General features: G+C 37.9%; 1 protein-coding gene across 5 annotated transcripts in view; it reads right to left on the bottom strand.

Moving 5' to 3' along the window:
- The window catches only part of Marf1 (meiosis regulator and mRNA stability factor 1-like protein), a 1146796-nt gene that overhangs the window by 398263 nt on the left and 725327 nt on the right, over nt 1–23206 (bottom strand). For all 5 annotated transcript variants that reach the window (XM_090377798.1, XM_090377799.1, XM_090377800.1 and 2 more), the window contains one exon: nt 23024–23069. In XM_090377798.1, the coding sequence (XP_090233924.1) occupies nt 23024–23069 (46 nt within the window). The remainder of the gene's footprint in view (nt 1–23023; nt 23070–23206) is intronic.

Genomic DNA, 23206 nt, shown 5'->3' with positions numbered 1-23206 from the left:
TGACCAATTTTAATTGATACTACGAAGTGATCACAGTGAAACTGGATGCAAAAAAATAATTTTGATATTTAGCATTAGCCAAGGCACACGATGCAAGAAAGCAAGCTTATATAGCATCATCCAAAAAAAAAAGAAAAAAACCCTTCTCATTTCCATCCACTAGCTCCAAATATTTATTTAGTTCAGCTTTGAATCTATTTAAGCTAGCAAGTTCAACGACAGATGGAAGTTTGTTCTAGCAATCAACCACCTGCTGGCTAAAGGCAAACTTCTGCACATCTATCCTACAACTGTCTTTCCTCAATTTGAATTTATGCCCTCTCAGGTGATTATTCTGAGCAAGAGGAAGAATCCCATCAGCATTGAGGATGCTCAAACCATTCAAGGCTTTATACACCTCAATTGGATCACCTCACAGGTGGGTTGTCTCCAGACACTGTAATTTGCAAAAATTAAGCCTTTCTTCGTAAGAGCAACCCTTTGTTCCATTCACTAATCTTATTGCAGTTCTCTGTACTCTTATGGTTCTGGACCACCTCTTACTGTTCTGAACCAGTCACCATCTGCTAACGTACAGTAGTATATTGCACGATCAACTATGTCAACCGAAACCATAGCTCACAAATTTAATGACTGGAAACTGCATGAGGCCTGGACTATGCCTGACCACCATGCAATTACATGGTGGTCAGACAATCCAAATGGCATGCCAAATCAATCAGACCCCCCCATGCAATTAATTTGGATGGAGATGATTGTTTCTGCTGATACTCCAGTTAAAATAGTGCCAAGAGTGTCTGCATATTTGTTCCAATCTGCTTTTTTGATGTTATAATAAGCTATATCATACATCTATACACTATGTCCCATGGGCTCAACCTGGTGAGTATGGACTTGGCAAACCCAGGGTCCTGAGCTGGATATTATCATTCTTCTCTTTTTTGGTGATTCCTTTCTACTTCTGTCTCTCTCTCTCTCTCTCTCTCTCTCTCTCTCTCTCTCTCTCTCAGGGTGACTCAGGAATTTTTTTTTTTTATTTTTGGCCGGTGCAGCATAAATCTCAGGCTTCCTTGCACCATATGGCTAACAATAATAATAATAATTGACAAATGCAAGACCCACGGATTGCACCAGGGAAAATTAGTGAACCGAAACTACCAGCTGCAGACTGGTAAAGAGATTGAAGCCATGGCAGAGGAAGAGGCCTACAAATACTTGGGGATGATACAGGCTCAGCAGCAGCTCTGTTCAGCTTTGCTGAAAGCAAAGCTGAACAGAGGGAACACAGTTAAAGCCATTAACACCTAGGCAGTCCCAGTGCTAACATACTCCTTCGGGGTCATAGATTGGACTAACACCAAGCTGGAGGATATCATGAGAAAGACAAGAACAATGATAACCAAGAGCCACCAACACCACCTGAAATTTGCCGTGGAGAAACTGACAATTGCCCAGGAAGAAGGAGGAAGGGACCTGATAGACCTCATTGAGCAACAGAAGACAGCAATACTTAACCTGAAGAATTACTTCCAGAAACACACAGCAGCACTCCAACAAGCCACAAGGAAGATAGACAAGTGGCATACACCACTCAACCTAAGAGAAGAGTCCCCCCGCACCAGGAGGTACAAACAAAGCTAGAAAGATGGGCAGAGAAGACACTCCATGGCAGACACTACAATGATCTCCATCAAGATCACATAGATAAATTTGCTTCCAATGCATGGCTAATGAATGAGATGCTCTTCCCTGAGACTGAAGGATTCATGCTCGCCATCCACCAGGAACTATAGAAAATACATCGCCAAGGAGCCTGGAGTGTTCAATGACACATGTTGACAATGCCACCTGGCCTCAGAAACAATTCAACACCGAATGCAAGGTGATCATCCAGACTGAGTACACTCAGAGATGACCAGGCAGCCAGGATAACACATCAGAAGCTAGCAAGGAAATACCAGTTGGTCGAAGAAAGTGTACCGTACTACAAGTACAAACCCCAGGCAGTACTAGAGATCCCAACCCACAAGCTGTACTGGGACAGCGCCATAATAACGGATAGGGCAATCCTGCACAACAGACCAGACATAACCTTTGTGGACAAGAAGGAAAAGGCTACCTATCTGATTGACATAGCAGTACCCAACACTGGCAACCTGCAGAAAACCCATGGGGAAAAAATCAGGAAGTACACGAACCTAAGACAGGAGATCAAAGAGATGTGGCATATACAACAAGTAACGACCATCCCGATCATCGCATCAACCACAGGTACGGTGCCAAAGACCCTACATACCAGCCTAGCAGCAATAGGTCTCCCAGCAAACACCTACAAGGAACTCCAGAAAGTTGCAATCCTGAACACCTATAGGATAATCAGAGTTCCTCGACCAACAGTAACACCAGACATAACAACAACCACCATGTATACTTGGTAGCAATACCCGTTACAAGGTGGAACCCACAGTCAGGGAGAAATAATATAATAGCAATAATAATGTCCTTCCTGTACATATTGAAATTTCACATTTGTTCACTTAACCACTACTTCAAACTCATCAAATCTCTACTATACTTCTAGCATTAACGTACAAGTATACAAGCACAGTATAAAAGCACCTGTTTTGCTTTCAGTAATCCTAACACAGCCCGTATACCTCTATTTGTATACAGCAGACTCTCGATTTACCAGGATCGGTTTAACCGAGACAGTTAAAGACTCCAAATTAAAAAAAAAATAAAAAAAAATCAACTAGAAATCATATAATTTAAGTAATCACTAGAATAAGCATAAGCAGATGTTTTGTAAGTCGTAAATAAGCAACAAGAAGTGGCATTATAAGTCGCCAGTAGGAAATTAGTGTACCTATTATTTTGCAACACCCACTGTCTTCACACATGCCACTCAAAAAAAAAAGGGGGGGGGGGGGAACAAATATTTAGTTTGTTTTAGTGTGATGCATTGATTGTTGTGTTGCACTACAAAAAGACAAATTTTGTTTCATTATTTATCCAAGGGTTTGGTTTGGATTTTATTGGTGCATTAGCATCTAAGGCTATAATGCGCCAAGACCAATATTTATCCAAGGGATGTCGGAAGTTTTTTTTTTTATAGTAAATATATATATTTTTTGTTTAGAAATCATGAAAATGATGGGTGAATGCAAAAAGAGTTGCGCTTTCAGTTAAACAAACTTGAAATTATTCAAAAGTTTGAAAATGGTGCATCTGTTAAATCTTTAATGAACCATTACAATGTTGCTGACCGAACCATACGCAACATCATAAGAAATAAAGGGAACCTATCAGATTTAAAATGGACATCGTAAAAAATAAAGGGAAGCATCGTATTGGACATGCGAGTAATGTGTGGTACATTTTGCGTTTTTTATCTATCGCCATATTTTTTACATAGATTGCTGAACATTCTTCGATACAGTAAGTCCCCAATTTACGCAACTTCGGACTTGCGTATATTTTTTTTCACTCAATTTTATTTTATTTTTTATGGATCGTAAAATTTAAAACAAACAAAAAACATAATAATAAGCAATCAATAACGATGATCATGGCACGCACAAATTGCACAAGTGAGATACGGAGTAACAAGGAAAAAAATAGGAAAGAAGAGAAGATTCTTAAAATTTATTTATGTTTTTTGAAGATTTCAGTGAAGGGGAACACATTTCACCATAATAACGTAAAAACCCACAGAATTCCAATTTTCGGTATTATTGCAAATGCAATAATATCAGTTCACTACCCATTTATAATGGATTGTGCTAACAGAAAAGCCCAATAAACTGGAAAGTGCAAATTGTTTTATGGCAGGGACCTCCAGAAATGTGCTTTACTGAAATGTGACCTCATGTGGGGTGATAATACTGAGTTTTCACTTTAAACCTGTGAAGTTCTTTTCAAAAATTTTCATTTTGACTGTTATCATGGCGCTGACTAATAAGTGACAGCGGTACTAATAAATCTACTAAGAAAAGGAAAGTGACCAATTTGGATTAGAAAATAATAAGGATGTATGAAAATTATCAAACATTAACAATTATCATGCTGAATTCAAATTTGTCAATAATAATATAGTCAGCAATATGTTATTAGTCATTCCTAGTTACATAAAACTCGACTCATGTATGTCAGGAACTTCTGCATTTTTGGATTAACTGGGAAATCGATTATCCGGGATTTTTTTTTTTTTACCATCTATCCAGGAAAATCAAGAGTCTACTGTATTAATATTAGAAGGAATATAGTAAAGGAATTAAAGACTCTTTTTTATTCCATTTAATGCTGCCTTCTTAGCATCAGCAAATATTCTTGCAGCCCTTCTACTTAAGTGTATCCCACCTTGTAAAAATGGTCTTTCCTTATCAAACTCAGGCCATGCTGAGAAATATTCCACCCCATGAGCTTTGCACAGTCTCTCCATGGTTGAATCAGCACCTCCGTAACTAGGTGGGCAGGAGCAGCAGTGTGTAGCACACGCTTCTTGATTAGACCGGCGTTCAAACCAGTGACCACCAAATATGGAAAGGTCAGGGAATGACCAGCGCATATCCCCAGAGCAATATGGCCTTAGTTGCTAATGCTCCCAACCAAATAACAAACAAAACAAACCATGGTTGAATTGATCGACAAACTCAGGCCATGCTGAGAAATATTCTATCACACGAGCTTTGCACATTCTCTCTATAGTCGAACTGATCGACAAGGCTATCATTATGTACTCGCTTCTATCATGTGGGAATTGGAGACACTTTGAAATTTTTAGCCTTACCTGAGACTTTTCTCAACATTGCCCCATACTTGAAATAAATCCCAGTTCTTCTACACTTAACATAATTAGCACCAAAGTTTACAACAGTATCACCTTTTGTGCCTTCAACAAACGCATCCGGAAGACATATCGTGATCCTATTTCACCTATTATTTTTACGCAATATATCCTCTGTTTCCCTGACAACATCATTACTGATAACTGCTACTTCCTGTGAAAGAGATCTATTGTTGTGTTGTCTGTTATTCAAGCATGGACTCAAGTGTTCAGCTGGGAAGTTGAGTGCTTGATGAGTTCCTCTCTATTCCTTTGACTCCATCAAAGTCAGTAGTCAAAATTAAAACTCTGAATTTGCTTTTTACTCACTCATACTCTTTATAATGCATGGGTGTGCACACATACACACTAACCGTTCCCACCCCTTTTGGTACATCAAGTTCAGCTAAATATTGCTTTTTAAAGATGTGACAAGCAGAGCACGTTATAAAACTTTGATTTATAAGTAAACTGCCATCAGCTGGTCTCTCACAGCCAAACACATTCACGCTGCTTGGGCCTTTTGCTTCACTGCTCTAGCACAAGGCATGATTTAGTCTAAATTTAATTTAAGAATACAGAAAGAAACTATGAGATATGAGTACAAAAACATTATGCTATATATATTCAAATCATTCAATAGCAGTATTTATTATGATCTTTTAAATTATGGCATGTATTGGTGATACAGTTATGATACGAGACTGTGTTTGTATTGCAATAAAGTTATAGATTATGGACTTAGCAGCACACTTCTGACATTAACTATAGCCCTATGCAATTATATACAAGGTCACCAAATTGCATTTATAATGTTCTTATAACAATACTATAATCAATACCGTAACAATGGTAGCACTCTACAACTTTAATTTTTTTAACAATTTCAAAAACCAAGTAAATAAAAATTAATAAACTTTACTGGATGTGACATATTAAGTTAGTGCAAATGCATCATGTTTCATTACATCTCATATCGTGAACTTTAATAATTTCTATAATGACTTTGGTTAATTTATGCATATCGACATTCACACATGAGGAGTTATTCAGCGAGGGGAATGCCAGAGGTGTATTCAAATCTAGCAGTAAGCTAGAGAATCTTGTAATAACTGAGAGCAAAGTGGAGGAGAAATTGTTGAAGATAAACACAAGAAAGGCACCTGGGGTGGATGGGATCTATCCAGTTATATTAAAGGAGGCAGCAAAGGAGGTAAGCAAACCCTTAGCCATAATTATGAGAGCTTCCTTGGACTCAGGGGAGGTACCCATTGACTGGAGATGTGCAAATGTGACCCCAATTCACAAAGGGGGATCAAAGGCTGACACAAGTAATTATAGACCTGTGAGTTTAACTTCTGTTCCCGGAAAATTAATGGAGGCACTGGTGAAAGAAGCACTGCAGGATCATCTAGACAAGACTTCAGTTATAGCTAGGACACAGCATGGTTTTGTTAAGGGGAAGTCTTGCCTGACCAATTTGATTGGATACTATGATGCAGTCACAAAAGAACTGGATGCAGGGAATAACTTTGATATTATATACTTGGATCTTAGAAAGGCTTTTGATACTGTTGCACATGGAAGACTGCTGCACAAATTGGAGCAGTGTGGCATTGGAGGCAAGTTGCTGCTATGGATAAAGGGGTGGTTGAGGGGGAGAAGACAGAGAGTGGTAATCAATGGACACTGCTCATCGTGGACTAATGTTATTAGTGGAGTCCCTCAGGGTTCAGTATTGGGGCCTTTATTGTTTTCTGTATTTATAAATGATATTGATGATGGTATATCAGGCTTAATGTCCAAGTTTGCAGACGATACGAAGGTTGGCAGGGTTGTCAAGGACACTACTGACACTATGCTGCTGCAACAGGATTTGGAAAGGTTGAGCAGATGGGCTTCGAGGTGGCAAATGAAGTTTAACATTGACAAATGTAAAGTACTACATATGGGAAACGGCAACCCCAGAGCAACGTATCAACTCTGTGGTACTACACTGACAGTGGTAGAGAATGAAAGGGACCTGGGGGTGGTGGTGCAGGCAGATATGAAGTTCTCTGAGCAGTGCAGACGAGCTGCAAGAGTAGCTCATGGTGTATTGTCAATGATATATAGGAATTTTTCTAGCAGGGATAAGGAGGTGATTATTCCCTTGTATAAGGCAATGGTCAGGCCACACCTAGAGTACTGTATACAGGCCTGGAGGCCTCATTTCAGGAAGGATGTAGAGCTGCTGGAACGAGTACAGAGAAGGGCAACTAGATTGGTGAATGGGACAAAGGGGTTCTCTTACGAAGAAAGGCTTAAGTTTTGCAAATTACAGTGTCTGGAAACTAGGCACCAGCGGGGTGATCTGATAGAGGTGTACAAAGCCTTGAATGGTTTGAGCATGCTCAATGCTGATGGGATTCTTCCTCTAGCTCAGAAAAATCACCTGAGAGGGCATAAATTCAAATTGAGGAAAGACAGATGTAGGATAGATGTGCGGAAATTTGCCTTTAGCCAGCGGGTGGTTGGTGGGTGGAACAGACTTCCATCCCTTGTCGTGGAAGTTGATAGTCTAAATAAGTTTAAGGCTCAGCTGGACAGGTATTTCGAACGAACAGAGGGGTGAAGTGGAAGTGGTTATTTTTATTTATTTATGTTACTTTTTTTTTTTTTTTTCTTTTTTTTTTTTTGGCTGATGCTGCATAAGCTTGCTTTCTTGCATCAAATGCCTCTACTAATGCTAATGCTAATGCTAATTTGCACTAACTTATGTCTGAAAATGTCTTCAGTTCAAGGCTCTTGCCCTGAATTTTATTACTTATTGAACTTTATGAGATAAACTCAAGTAACAAGTGCACTACTAGTTTTAAACAAAAATATAGTAAAAATCAATAATCTTTAAGTAATATAAAAGTCAATTTAGAAACGGTAATATGTTGACCTATTTGGGGATTCTTGTAGTATGTACACGGTGATGATTACATGGTAGCAATAAGCTTGTAGTGAAGTTGATTTTGTACCTTTTAGCTTTCATTTTAACCTTCTGAAAAGCTGACTTATATGCAGACAACTGGTTGAAGCTTCTTAGAATTGGAGTGTGTTAGAAAGGGAATGCTAAGGAGGATAAGAGTGGTTGAATACTTGCAAGATAAATTCTATGCTTTATTCTTTTCTATTTTTGCTTCACTGCATGCATCATTCCATCAGCAACTGGAATCCCTTATGATTTTCAGTATTAGATTATGTTATGGAAATGGATGCAGTATAGCTATACCTCCAATTAGTAATTCTATTGTTAATATCCATTTTTATTGTACTTAGTGACATCACTGCTGAATTACTGTATAATAATTTGGCCATTAAGGTAATGTGCAAGAGGAATATTTTGCCCAGTTTGCCTTGGAAAACAATTTTGTCATGTTTCTGTCTGTAATGTATATATGTGTGTTGTTTGGAATTTACCAAGTACTGGGAAGTTGTGGCTATTAATCAGATGGTATATAACATCAACAATCATAACAAAATCTTCATGATGGTTATTTATAGTGCATGAATGATTTAGAGAGAGAGAGAGAGAGAGAGAGAGAGAGAGAGAGAGAGAGAGAGAGAGAGAGAGAGAGAGAAAAAACAAAGGTGAAGGGAATTTTTAGTCCAAGATGTGAGGACACTACTTCTAAGGATGTGTATAGTGTGATGAGTTTAAATGGTCAGTAGTATGGTTACACCCATTTTCAGCAGCTCTATTATTTCTATTATTTAAAACATTAATCACAGATGCCTTGAATGCGTATATACCATTAAAAAAATACTCCACGAGAAGGGTTCCAAGTTGGATGAATAGTGAAGTTGCCGCATTACTTGAGCAGAAAAAGGTGGCATGGAAAGGTTACAGAGCAATAAAAAGTACTGAAGCCTATAATAGCTACAAGGTGATGTGTAATAGAGCCACAGAAAAGGTTCGACAGGCAAAGGCAGTTTATGAGAAATCACAGCAAACAGAGCAAAGAGGGGGGATAAAGAATTCTTCACATATATAAATGCCAAGAAGAGCATAAGTCAGGACAAACCAGATCGGACCTTTACGTAAGGGAAAGGGGATAGTAATAAATACACCAGCTGCCGTTGCAGATGAACTCCACAGTTATTTTGTATTGATATTTACAAATGAAAAGCCTTTTGTGGCAATGGGAAATTGTGGGAGCGAAGTTAAAAAATATGTAATTAATGATATTGAAATTTCGCAAGATTATTTAATGAAAAAACTTTTGAGCCTACAGACCAGTAAGGCTCCTGGAGTTGATGGAATATACCCTATAATCTTAAGAGAGGCGGCAAGCGAGTGCATTGAACCATTGAGGCTAATTATGCGAGCATCAATAGACTCTGGGGAGATTCCCCTTGGATTGGAAAAGTGCAAATGTATCTCGCATACATAAGGGTGGCTCTAAAAGTGAAGTTGGAAATTATCGACCTGTCAGTCTGACTTCAGTAGTAGGGAAAATCATGGAGGCAATGATCCATGTTTAACAAATCTGGTTTGCTATTTCGAAAGGGTCACTCACGAGCTGGATTTAGGGAATAATTTCAACATTGTTTATTTAGATTTCAGCAAAGCTTTTGAGTCAATCCCACATGAGCGGTTGCTTTATAAGCTGGAACAGGTTGGAATCACTGGGAAAATCCTTAGATGGATAGAAGGATGGCTTCAGGGGAGGAGGCAGAGGGTTGTGATAAATGGCTATTCCTCAGATTGGGTTGATGTAAGAAGTGGGGTTCCCAAGGATCAGTATTAGGACCACTGTTGTTTTTAATTTTCATAAACGACATTGATGAAGGGATAGATGGAGTGATGTCTAAATTTGCAGATGATGTTAAAATTGGTAGATAGTTAATGATCACTGTCAAGCTGAGCTTCTTCAGAAAGACCTAGATAGACTTCAGGAATGGTCAGAAAAATGGCAGCTGTGCTTTAATCCAACAAAGTGTAAGGTATTACACCTGGGAAACAGTAATCCCAAAAAAACTTATTCACTTGGTGGAGTTCAACTAAACCCAGTACTGGAGGAAAGGGACTTGGGTGTTACGATACGGTCAGACATGAAATTCTCTGAGCATTGTAAACAGGTTGCAAGGAAGGCCCATGGTGTCCTATCGATGATCTATTGAACTTTTGCAAGTAGAGATAGGGACGTGATAATCCTATTATATAAGGCTTATGTTAGACCACACTTGGAATACTGTGTTCAAGTATGGAGACCCCACCTAAAGAAAGACATCGAGCTTCTTGAAAGAGTGCAAAGAAGGGTAACTCGCCTGGTGAGATCGGCAAAAGGGCGTCCTTATGAAGAAAGACTTCGAATATGTGGGTTGCAGAGTTTGGAAACTAGACACCTTAGAGGAGATTTGATTGAGGTGTTTAAGGCTCTGAGAGGCATCAGTAAAATGAATGAGGACAAAATTTTGAAGATTATAAATGATGCTAGAACTAGGGGACATAAATTCAAGTTACGGGGGGAAATGTTTAGATTGGACTGCAGGAAGTTTTATTTTAGCCAGCGAGTTATAAATTACTGGAATAAGTTGCTTTCATGGGTGGTAGAGGCCGACAGTTTGGGGAAATTCAAAGGTCATCTTGGATAGTACTTTCGGGTAAGGGAAGCGCATAGGATGATAGGTTTAATTTCCTTTTTTTTTTTTTTTTTTTAAATTATTATTATTTAGTTATTTATTTTATTTTATTTTTTTTTTTTTGCTTTTATCATTGTTTTGTTCGGATTTTTTTTTTTTTTTTTTTTTTTTGGCTGGTGCAGCATAAGCCATAGGCTTTCTTGCACCATGCAGCCGCTACTAATACTAATACTATTTTACCACAAGCATTCATCTCTGCAAAAACTTTAATTTAATAACATTTTTAAAGAGAGGAATATTTTGTGTTAAGTTTTTTTTGGGGGGGGGAAGAGAGAGAGAGAGAGAGAGAGAGAGAAATATACTTGTCGATTAGGTAAAGAATACCTTCAATATTGTTTCAAATGCCTACACAATTTTCTCTCTTTTTAGAAAAGGTTTATCATCCATTGTCTTATGTTATTTTCTTCATCATGGTTAGAATTGACATCAATGTCCATGCTTGCAGTGTCAAGTTGATTTGTTTTGGCAGGGACAAGTCATTTCAGTTTAACTTCTTCTAAAGAAGTAGATGATGATCTCAGTGGATTTACATCAAAGAAGATTGTTTTATCTGTTTATTTATTTGTTATGAAGATTGAGTGATTGGAAGTATGGTTCAGGTTGACTCAATTAGTGAAATGTTATGAGAGAGTGAGACCTCTGCTTTGAATATTTTGTCATTCCTTAGTTGAGGCTGCAATAGTGTGTTTAACAGAATTTTTCTTACCTTTTGATATGTAATTATTTCTATTTTATTCTTTTAAAATAGAATCTATTAACAAGTGGTCATATAATTGAAAAAAATATTGGGAAAACATTGGAAAATATTAGATATAGATAAGTTGAATAATGACATTTTTCATGTAAATTTCATGAAAACTTATTATATTCATAACAACATGCATACTAAGAAGTTTTTTCATAATGCTGCATAACTAAACATTAATTTTTTTTTTCTCTGTTTAAAATGAATTGATTATTTCAATTTGATGAAATAATGTTTATCAAAATAAGATTATACTTTCCTAATATTATTCTAGCCTGCATTATATGCAGGGTGGTTCAAAATTTGCATATCTAAAATGAAAGAGCCAATTTCTCTGGTCATAAAAATTTTGGTAACCACTCACAATTCTTAGTGGCAACACTATATATCCCAACATTCAGCACAGTGGCTGTTATGTTATACAAAATTTATTCACACTGGTTTGTTTGTAGCTATCGTGACATTCCCTCCTTGAATTTGTTTACAGTTGAACAATACGTTTGTTCAAAATGGAACGTAATGAAATAAAATTTCAAGAAAAATATCCTGATTCACCAGTGCAAAAAATTTCAACAACCATTTCACTACTGCTTTAATTTTTTGAATTAACCTGTTTTCAGGAAACAGGTAGTGTTAAAAAAAAAAAAAAAAAAAAAACCCACCAGATACCCTCTTTATTACTATGCATAGAAAAACTTCAAGATTTTAATTAATGTTTATTGCTGTTACTCGAAAAATCTGTGAAGACCTGCATCACAAATGGCTGTTAAAATGTTTTAGGTCATCATCCCTATTATATTCATGAAATACATAAATTACAAGATGTAGTGACCTATTCCATATCCAACAAAACAGTAGAAACAATGAGACTTTTTTGGTGATTAACTGATTTCTCAAAATTGGTGGACCCCCAATGTTGTCAGATGTAATGTGCAGGATTACTATTTGTGGAGCTTGTTGAAAAGTAAAGTTGTAAAAAAATTAATTGCTACACATATTGGAGGGCTGAAAGCTTGCATACAGAATAAAACTATAGTCATCTTATTTGCTGCAAGCTGTTTTACTTGTGGTGCTGACAGAACTACTTCTTCCTCTTGCACTCATATCCTTTGTTGCTCAAACACAATAAGCTGCTCATTAGTCCAGCTCAGCGTCGTGAGATTCCAGTGACTTGCCCAGTTTTTATGTCCACTTTGTCAAAGCCAATCTCAATTGCTAATTCCACAATATAACTGAATTTCAAAAATATTAGCAAGTGACTGAAAAGTCACGGCAGATGGGTTGGAAAACTGCTAGCTTGGGAGGGATACATGGACTAATAGATTAACAGTAGCCTCTGGCAGTGGTGACAGTGATTCTTGCACTGCTTCTATAGGAATGAGAAGCAGCCTGGAAAACAAGGTGCAGGGGATTTCAGAAAATGCTGGGAATCAATGCGGAACAAGTAAATATGTGGGCTATGTTAGGGTAACTAAGAATAGAAACAGGTGCATGTATACTTGCATTACACCAATTTTAGGAGTCTGATAAATAAATCTGATGAATTTGAGGAGTTGGTCAAAACATCAAAAGCAGATATTTTTGGGATATTGTCACACAGATATAAGCAGAGCAGAAATGGAATTTGGAGATTACAATGTGTACAGGAAGAATAGATAGGATAGGAAGGAAGGAGGGGTTATGCTATTAGTTCAAAAACAACAAATCCAAGGAAGTACAGCCAGTCAACATGGCTGAACAGTACAGTGTCGAGTCAGTTTGGTGTGACATAAGCACTGGGAAAGCAAAATTGAGTAGGAGTGTGTTACAGACATAATGACTCTGATGAGTATAATAAACAACTGTACAGAGAAATAGAGTGAACCAGTAAATCAGATTGTCTTATAATGGGAGATTTTAATTTCCCAGATATTGAATGGAATTTGTGGGTTGGCCACTCACACACTAGCAAGGCTTTTGTAAATTTATTGGATGGTTTTTTTCCAGAGCAGCATGTTCTGGAGGCAACTAGAGGGAGAAATATTCTTGATCTCATTATCGGTAGTGATACTTCATGCATTAAGGATCTGCAAATAAAGGAACCACTCGGTTCCTTTATCTGCAGGCAAAGGAACTGGATGTAAAGTATAATTTTGATATCATATATTTGGATCTTAGAAAGGCTTTTGACATGGAAGACTGCTGCACAAATTGGAGCAGTGTGGCATTGGAGGATAATTGCTGTTATGGATAAAGGGATGGTTCAGGGGGAGAACACACAGTGGTAATCAATGGACATTGCTCTTCATGGACTAATGTTATTAGTGGAGTACCCCAGGGTTCAGTGTTGGATCCATTGTTGTTTTCTCTATTTATTAATGATACTGATGATGGTATATCAGGCTTATTGTCCAAGTTTGAAAATGATATGAAGGTCGGCGGGGTTGTTAAGACACTAATGACAGTACGCTGCTGCTGCTGCAACAGGACTTGGAAAAGTTGAGCAGATGGACTGAGAGGTGGCAACTGAAGTTTAACATTGACAAATGTAAAGTACTGCATATGGGAAGCTGTAATGTCTGAGTAACGTAACAATTGGGTACTACTACACTGACAGAGGGAGAGAATGAAAAGGACTTTGGGGGTAATTGTGCAGGTAGATGGTCTGCAAGAGTAGCTCATGGTGTCTTGTCAATGATATACAGGAATTTTTCTAGCAGGGATAAGGAGGTTATTATCCCCTTGTATAAGGCAATGGTCGGGCCACACCTTGAGTACTGTATACAGGTCTGGAGGTCTAATTTTAAGAAGCATGTAGAGCTGCTGGAATGAGCACAGAGAAGGGCAACAAGATTAGTGTATGGAACAAAGTGTTGCTCTTACAAAGAAGGGCTTATATCTTGAGAAGTATCTGGAGACTACACACTTGTGAGGTGATCCGATTGAGGTGTATAAAGCCTTGAATGGTTAGAGCATGCTCAACGCCGATGGGATTTTTCCTTTTGTTCTGAATAAATGCCTGAGAGGGCATAAATTCAAATTGAGGAAAGACAATTGTAGGATAGATGTGTGGAAATTTGCCTTTAGCCTGTGGGTGGTTGATTGCTGGAACAAACTTCCATTTGTCATTATAGAAGTTGATAGCTTAAATAGATTAAAGGCAGAATTAGACAAACATTTGGAGCGAGTGGATGGGTGAAATGAGAAGAGGTTGTTTTTTTGGCTGACGCTATATAAGTTTGCTTTGTTGCATCATGTGCCTTTACTAATGCGAATGGTAAAGTGTGAATACACTCTGGACATACATTTTGCCATACACTATTTGTTTTAGCTCAAGTGGACTCTTCCACAATGCTACAACGTTGTCTATGGATCTGTTATCTCCTGAGGACTTTACAACAAGTAATCACCATACAGATAGTGTGGACCAGACATCAGTTCGGGGGTTATAGTGGGAATACAATATTAAGCTGGCAGTGGCTGCACCTCAAAAGGATGCAATGGGGATCATGTGGTGCCTAACAGGTGTCCAATTTTGTTTGTTTGTTGTTTAGGAAGAAAGAAGTTAATTTTTTGAATTATTGCATCATACATCTAATCTTTAATCTTTTCTTTATACACTGCAGTACTTAAATGTAAATTTTAGTTTTTAAATAAAAAATTAAAATATTTAAAAACAGCTGTGTTTATTTACTTGTCATTTTTAAAAGAACAAAAAAAATATTATTTCGGGTGAAAATGAAAAGGGGTACCATTCATAAAACAAACATTAAACTGATATTGTTTTCCATCTTTAAGTTCAGAAAACTGGTAATAATGCAAAATTTTAAAATGGCATTTGCAGCCAATTTTATTAATTCTGCTGAAAAAAAAAAAGGGTGAAGTAAAGAAAGTCAACATGAGAACCACAACAAACTCCGGAAAAAACTTACTTCACAAACACGTTTCCCACTACCGTAGTTTCTCCTTCCATTCTCGATAAACATATGGTGCATGTTATTGGTAATGGCAGTAGAAGTCGATAACAATGCATTGATTAGTTTTTTCTCATTGGAGTTCACGAGTGTGCTGAGATTTACTTATGGGAACACCCTCCAGACTGGCTCAGACTTAGGGTGTCTATCGCCCCGCTTCCCACTGTTTTAAAATAAGAAATCAACTTCTATTGCCACTACCGATAACACACAATGCTCTAGAAGTCATTTTCCTATTTTAAAATGGCTGGAAGGTGTACCTTAAGTAAATTTCAGCCCACTCATAAACTCCAATAATCTGCTTTTAATAATAAGAAAAAATTAATGAATACATCATTATTGCCTTCTAATGCCACTACCGATAACATGGACCATCTGTTTACTGAGAATGTAGGGAGAAACTGCAGTAGCGGGAAATGAGTTTGTCTGATAATTTTCCAAAAGTTTGTCATGGTTCTCGTGTTGGCTTTAGCCAAAAAAAGAGTTAAATCATGAAATATAAACAATCCTAACATTCATTCCATTGTGTCCATGAGGTTGTCACAGACATTTTCTCATATATGCCAGACAAGCTGTACTTGCTACCTGGGAGTCTAAAATGCTGATGAAACTGATAGTCGGGTGACATTCAAGCCAATGGATCCAATTTCGGGAAAAAATCTAGATGGTCTGTGACAGCCAAATCATCTGCTTGCACCTTCATGATGGTGGGACTGTTAGGTAATCCTGAGTATAATCTCCATGCACAAGTACACTGTGGGTGACCACCCAAGTGTGAACCAACGTAAGCAGGGGTCGAGGTGTGGCACCCACACCACATGGAGGAACGCCGACCCGCTGTGTCACCAGGCAATACTAGGGGGTAGATGACTCTCATCAACTGGTGCAGTACCACCACTTTGCTTATTGGTGGTTTGAAGTGGTGGAACCCATGTTTAGTCTCCAGAGCTAAGTTCCGGTCAAACCATCCCCAACTCTTCCATCATGCAGTATGATTGACGCCTTTTGGAGGTTATGATGAACATAATGGCAAGATCCAATCTTTGAGGGTACAACTCTAAAACGGTATTCACAGACCGGTCGCTAGTTAGTACACGAGACCGAACCTATTGGTAATGCTTTAGGAGGCTTCCGGATCAGCAAGTGTATAATCTTGCTACCTCTACTCTGCCATATAGTGACTGGAGGGAGTCCGAGTAGTGTGTATGCGGGGGAGCTTTGTCGCTGCCACGTTATGTCAAGGATCTGGGTATATTCTTACCATGTGTACGCCATATCCAAAAATTTCATTATTTCATACAGCATGTTCCCCCCCCCCCACACCTTTTCTTACTATTCAATACACCGTGAATTGTCAAACTAATAGAGTATGCTTATCTGCGAAAAGATCTAAACCTCCCAAACACTTCCTAGTTCATTTCACAAATATAAGTGGTCGCAATTCTATTCTCAACAATGTCCATTTCCAATTGCAGTCTGCCAAATCCCATGTACTTTTTCTGACAAAATCTCAGTTATCGGTTGATTCAACTACTGCTCAACTCAGGTGCCCAAATTCTTTGCTGTATGATTCCTTTTACCACAAAGGTGGTACTTGTGCATATGTCCATACCGATATTCCCTGTCAGAGACTTGGTAATTTGGAATCTCCTCTTTTCGATCTTCTGTGTCAAATTGATCTGTTGTCTCTACCCTTCTCCCAACTCCACTAATCACTTGAGCTCTTTAACTTCCTCTCTTTGCAACTTGACTTTCTCCAGTCCAACTTTCCTAACAGTGAGGTAATTTTCCTTGGTGATTTTAATGTTCACAACTCCAGCTTGCTTCTGTTTTCTAGTCACACCAACCCAACTGGTCGAGATACTGAGGCTTTTGCAATTACTAATGACCTTGCACAGATTGCTCATTTACCTACAAGAATACCAGGCAATCTTAACCATACAGCCAACACGTTTGATCTTTTTCTCACAAACAACCCTTCTGAGTACACTGTCGAAGTGAGTGGTCCTTTAGGCAACTCAGATCACAACTTGCTGATTGTCTCTTCTCCAATGGATCCTTTATCTCAAGGCTATTCCCAACCTTGAATTGTTTGGCATTTACATTTGTAATGCAAAATGGTTATCCCTTGTAATGCAAAATGGGATGACCTGCGATATTTCTTTTCTTCTTTTCCTGGCCGGATAACTGTTTCAAAACTTCTGATGTCAACGTTTGCTCCGATCCTGCCAGTGAAATTATTTTTGTAGGAATAGAATCCTTTATTCCACACTCCACTTTAAAATCTCGTCCTTTTTCTTGGTTTTCCAATAAATGTGCTAAGGCTGTTCAAGAGAAGAATAATGCATATCGTAATTGGGTTGTTTCCAATTGTTCAGTTTTATTTTCTGTCTACACCAAACCTTGCAACAATTGTAAAGCAGTTATTAATCAGTCCAAAATCGATTTGGAACAGGCTTTTCTACTCTTAATCGATTAAGAGTAGAAAACTTGCTTCTTGCCCTAATGATAGCCGAGCATTCTGGTCTCTTGCCAAAGCTATTGGCCGCAACTTTTGCCCATCTCTGCTCCCACCTCTGTCTAAAACAGATGGTTCTATTGTCACTTCAGCCAAGGATAAAGCTGACCTGCTAGCATTCCATTTTTCTTCCAACTCATGGTCAGCCAAGGATAAAGCTGACCTGCTAGCATTCCATTTTTCTTCCAACTCATGTATTAATGATCTTGGTAAAACACCTCCCACCATTCCCAACACGATCCATTCAAGTCCTCCCCCTGGTCTTACCTGAAAAGGATTTTGAAAAATCTTGATGTTAAGAAACCTCCAGGTCCTGATGGAATTTCTTCACTTGTTTTCAAAACCTGTGCTCCTGAACTTACTCCTGTTCTTTGCCGTCTTTTTTCACTTTCTTATTCCAAAGGGGTTTTTCCTTCTGCTTGGAAATTTGCTCATATCCAGCCAGTTCCTAAAAAGGGTTACAAATCGCTCCCATTCAATTATTGTCCCCTGCAATTACTTCTACTCTTTCTAAAGTAATGGAGAAATCAATTAACCGCCAAATCTTAAATTACCTAGAAGCTTTCAACGATCGCCAGTATGGATTTCGTCAGTGTCGATCCACTGGTGATATTCTGGCTTATGTTACACATTTACGGACAAATTCAACGGAAAAGTTCGGTGAAACGCAAGCAGTTGCTCTTGACATATCAAAGGTACTTTTGTTCATGTTTGGCATAAAAGTCTTCTAAACAAGCTTCCATCTTATGGTTTCCCAACTGATTTATTGTAATTGTTTATCCAGTTTTCTCGCTGACCACTCACTGAGGGTGATGGTAGATGGCTCTCTGTCTTCTAACTTACTCCACTAATGCTGGTGTGCCCCAAGATTCAGTTCTTTGCCCCACTCTTTTCCTCTTGTATATTAATGACCTTCCATTGACTGGAAATTCCATCTATAGTTTTGCCAATGATAGCACATTGCATTCCACTTTCCATTTTGAGAAACCTTGCCAAGCTCAATCAGCTTGAACTTCTCAAATATCCACTACCAATTCCTTAAATGCTGATCTCCAGGTAATTCTCCAATGGGGCAAAGACAACTTAGTTGATTTCAATCCTAAATCTCAGTGTTGTCTTATATCTCGCAAAAAGGATTCTTCTGCTCCTATGCTTATTTTTGGTGACACTCCGATTTCTAGGAAAAATGATATCTCCTTTGGGGATTGTTCGTTTGTTATTTGGTTTTTAGGAGCATTGGCAACTAAGGCCATATTGCTCCAGGGATATGTGATGGTCATTTCCTGATCTTTCCGCATCCTATGTATTTGGTGGGCACACGCTCGAACCCTGGTCTAATCAAGAAGCGTATGCTATGCACTGCTGCTCCTGCCCACCTGGATTCTGGGGATTACCCTAACTTCTAATCTCTCTTGCCACAAGCACGTTACAAATATTGCTTCCTCTGCATCGAAAAAACTTAGTTTTCTCTTTCACTCCTGGCATTACTTTTCTTCCAAACAGCTGTTGACTCTGTATAAATCAAATTGTAAATCCGCCCTACCATGGAATACTGTTCCCACATCTGGCGTGGTGCTCCCGAAACCTCTCTCAGGCTTCTTGATTCCATTCAGAAGAGGACAGTTAGGTTAATTAATGATTCATCTCTAACAGAGTCTCTCCACTCGCTATCTCACAGATGTACTGTTTCTGCTGCTTGCCTTTTCTACAGATACTTCCATGCGCACCGTTCTTCTGAATTGGCTTCTATAATTCCTGTTCTCTCTTTCAAAACAGTCCGAACATGTGCAGCCAACATCCATTTACTGTCCAACTTCAAACTCACAGAACCAACTTTTCATCTTCCTCGTTTATTCATTGAACTGCCGTTTTCTGGAACAACCTTCCTTCATACGTATTTCCTGAAAATTACAGTCGACAGAAGTTCAAGTCCAATGTCAACAAATATCTTCTTTCGTCTTCTCATCCTCCAACCCAAGCAAGGTACTAAGTATTATAGGTTCTAATACCTCTCTTGTTTGGGGTTTACATAAAAAAAAAAAACCCTTTATTTTTGTATATAGAGAGGTGACATCTGGTGAGTATAAAGTATCTTTATCACCGAGTTTACAGTGCTTAAGGTTGAATAGAGCTGGAGGAGAAATTGTTGATATTAAACATAAGGAAGGCACCTGGAGTGGATGGGATCTACCCAGATATATTGAAGGAGGCAGCAAGGAAGTAAGCAAACCCTTAGCCATAATTATGAAAGATTCCTGGGACTCAGGTCCCTATGGACTGGCGATGTGCAAATGTGTCCCCAATTAACAAAGGTTGACAAGGATAATTACTGAACTGTTAGTCTAACTCCTGTTCCAAAGGAAATAATGGAGTCACTAGTTAAATAAGCAATGCAGGATCATCTAGACAAGACTGCAGTTATAGTTCGTTGAAACACAGCATGGGTTTGTTAAGGGGAAGTCTTGTCTGACAAATTTGATTGGATACTATGATGTGGTCAAAAATGAATTGGATGCAAAGAATAATTTTGATATCATATATTTGGATCTTAGGAAAGATTTTGATACTGTGGCACATGGAAGGCTACTGTACAAATTGGAGCAGTATGGCATTAAGGGCAAGTTGCTACAATGGTTAAAAGAATAGTTGAGTGGGAGAAGACAGAGAGTGGTTATCAATGGACACTGCTTTTCATGGACTAATGTTAATATTAGTGGAGTATTGGATGTTACTGGATATAGATAAGTTGGACAAATAAACCAAGAAGTGGCAACTGAAGTTTACATTGACAAATGCGAAGTACTGCATATAGGTAGCAGTAACTCCTGAGTAACATAACGATTGGTTGGTACTACACTCAGGGTAGTGGAGAATGCAAAGGACCTGGGGGTAATTGTGCAGTCAGATATGAAGTTTTCTTAGCAGTGCAAAAGGCTGCAAGAGTAGCTCATGGTGTCTTGTCAATGATATACAGGAATTTTTTTAGCAGGAATAAGGAGGTGATTATCCCCTTGTATAATGAGTACTGTATACAGGTTTGGAGGCCTTTTAAGAAGGATGTAGAGCTGTTGGAACAAATACGGAAAAAGGGCAACAAGATTAGTGAATGGAACAAAGGGTTGCTCTTACAAAGAAAGGCTTAAGTTTTGCAAATTACAGTGTCTGGAGACTACCTGCAGGGTGATCTGATTGAGATGTATGAGGCCTTGAATGGATTCAGCAAGCTCAATGCTAATGGGATTCTTCCTCTTGCTCAGATTACTCACCTGAGGGGGCATAAATTCATATTGAGGAAAGACAGTTGTAAAATAGATGTGCAAAAATTCACCTTTAGTCAGCAAGTGGTTGATAGTTGGAACAAACTTCCACCTGTAGTAGTGGAGATCAGCAAATTAAATAAGTTCAATGTAGAACTAGACAAACATTTGGAGTGAATGGATGGGTGAAATGGGAAGGGAGTTTTTTTTTTTTTTTTTGGCCAATGCTATATAAGCTTGCTTTCTTGCATCATATGCCCTACTAATACTAATTAATGTATAGTAATTTTTAAGAACAAATTGTCTGCTTTAAAAGGCTTGATATCAGAAATTTACCTCTCTACATTTGTGAGTATACATTTGATTCCTTTTTAACTGGTATCACATATTATGGGAGGTATTTAGACAATATTCTTGTTATTGCTGATAACTGTCTTGCATAACACGAGTTTGCTTATCTCATTTTTCAGTTACTGCACTTTGAAAAAAATCATACCATTTTTCACTTTACACGATGCAAATTTCCAGTTAATGCAATTTTTTTTTATATGATAGTTGAAAAAGATTTGATGGGCAATAAACAAGCGTTTGCCCTCTGCCCGCCTCAGTGTGTTCCATCAACCATCGGAAGCAGACGTGTTATTTGTTTGTCTACCGCTAATAAAGTTACGTGTAGAATTGCATTTAAAAATTCTCATTTTTTAAATGCAAAAAAAATTTAAATTTTTAAATGAGTCAGATGAAAATGTTACCGCTAAGGAGATAACAGTAAAAGTACTAGATAAAATCTTTCGTATCGCAAAGAAATATCCATATTTCTCTGCGATATTTATTTCTCCAGGGCCTAGAGAAGATTGTTGTCGCTATCGGAAAATGTGAAACCAATTGGAAGAAAGATGAATAAAACTCCATGGAACAAGGGTAACGGAGATCAGCAGGAGTTACCCGAGGCAGTTCAATCATTGAGATTTGGGGTTCAGATTAACTAGGATTATGGATAATACATTAGAATTATGAATAATGCTTGAAGACTAAAAGATTTAGATGATATAATGACTACTAAATTTGTAGAAAGTTCATGGAACGATTGTGGAAGACACCTTCGGGAAAAAAGATCACAAGGGCAACTGAAAAATATTTCTCCCAAGACTGAGATGATGCTATATTTAGACAGTGAGAGGATGGAAGTGGTGTGTAACCTTGAACTAGAATGGCATTCATTCAACGTAATCAAAATACCTGAGCAGGACCTGTGAGGTACCATGAACCTCAGGCCAAAAAAATTTAATAAAGGTTGCGCGGTATCTTTCAGTTGCTTTTACCCCTAATTACTCTGTGAAAATCATGAAACATCATCTTAAAAAAGACCTAAGTCTATATTTAGGAAGGTAAAAAAAAGTTTCAGTCATTAAGCTTGAATAAAAAAAAAACAAAAAGGAGAAAATTTTTTTTTTTTTTTTTTTTTTTGGGGGCACCTGATAGGTCCCATGCAACCACTGGTTAAGAAGTCCACAGGTTTCTTAACGAAATCTAATCTATTGGCATTAAAGACCACTTGATCTAATTATGAATAAAATAGTCAAAAAAAAAAAAAAAAAATTGTCTGTCATGTTCAGATTTTGTTTCTTCATAAAATTTTGTAACAAAAGTTTTTATATTTAGAATTTAAAATCAAAACTGACATTAATATTGTTATTATTTATTATTTGGTTTTTAGGAGCATTAGCAACTAAGGCCATATTGCTCCGGGGATATGCGGTGGTCATTCTCTGACCTTTCTGCATTCTTCGTATTTGGTGGCCATGGGCTCGAACCCAAGTCTAATCAAGAAGCATGTGCTACGGACTGCTGCTCCTGCCCACCTGGCTATGGAGGCACCCATTAATGTTGTAAAAATATAACTTGCAATGGTGTAAGTGGAGACTGCCTCTACTAATACATGGGCTGTGTGATTTAAAATCACCTTATATAATGGAAATACTGAACTTAGAATTAATTACAATACACACTACTTTAATCTTCATTACTGGTTCCATAATGTGGTCTTACCTCTTTTAGGAATAGCAATTGTAGTCTCACCCTCAGCCAGAGTAACCTATACAGAACAGAAGATAAGAGGGCCTTAAATCTTTATCCAAATAATTATAAAAGTCACCATCAAAGATGTATGGAAGAGAAATTATTTATTTCTCTTCAATATTATTTTATAATGACAACAGAGAACTGTCGTCA

This window comes from Mastigoproctus giganteus, chromosome 7, assembly GCF_048544385.1.
Source record: "Mastigoproctus giganteus isolate SK-2022 chromosome 7, ASM4854438v1, whole genome shotgun sequence".
Lineage (NCBI taxonomy): Eukaryota > Metazoa > Arthropoda > Arachnida > Uropygi > Thelyphonidae > Mastigoproctus > Mastigoproctus giganteus.
This window is presented reverse-complemented; position numbering and strand designations above follow the sequence as displayed.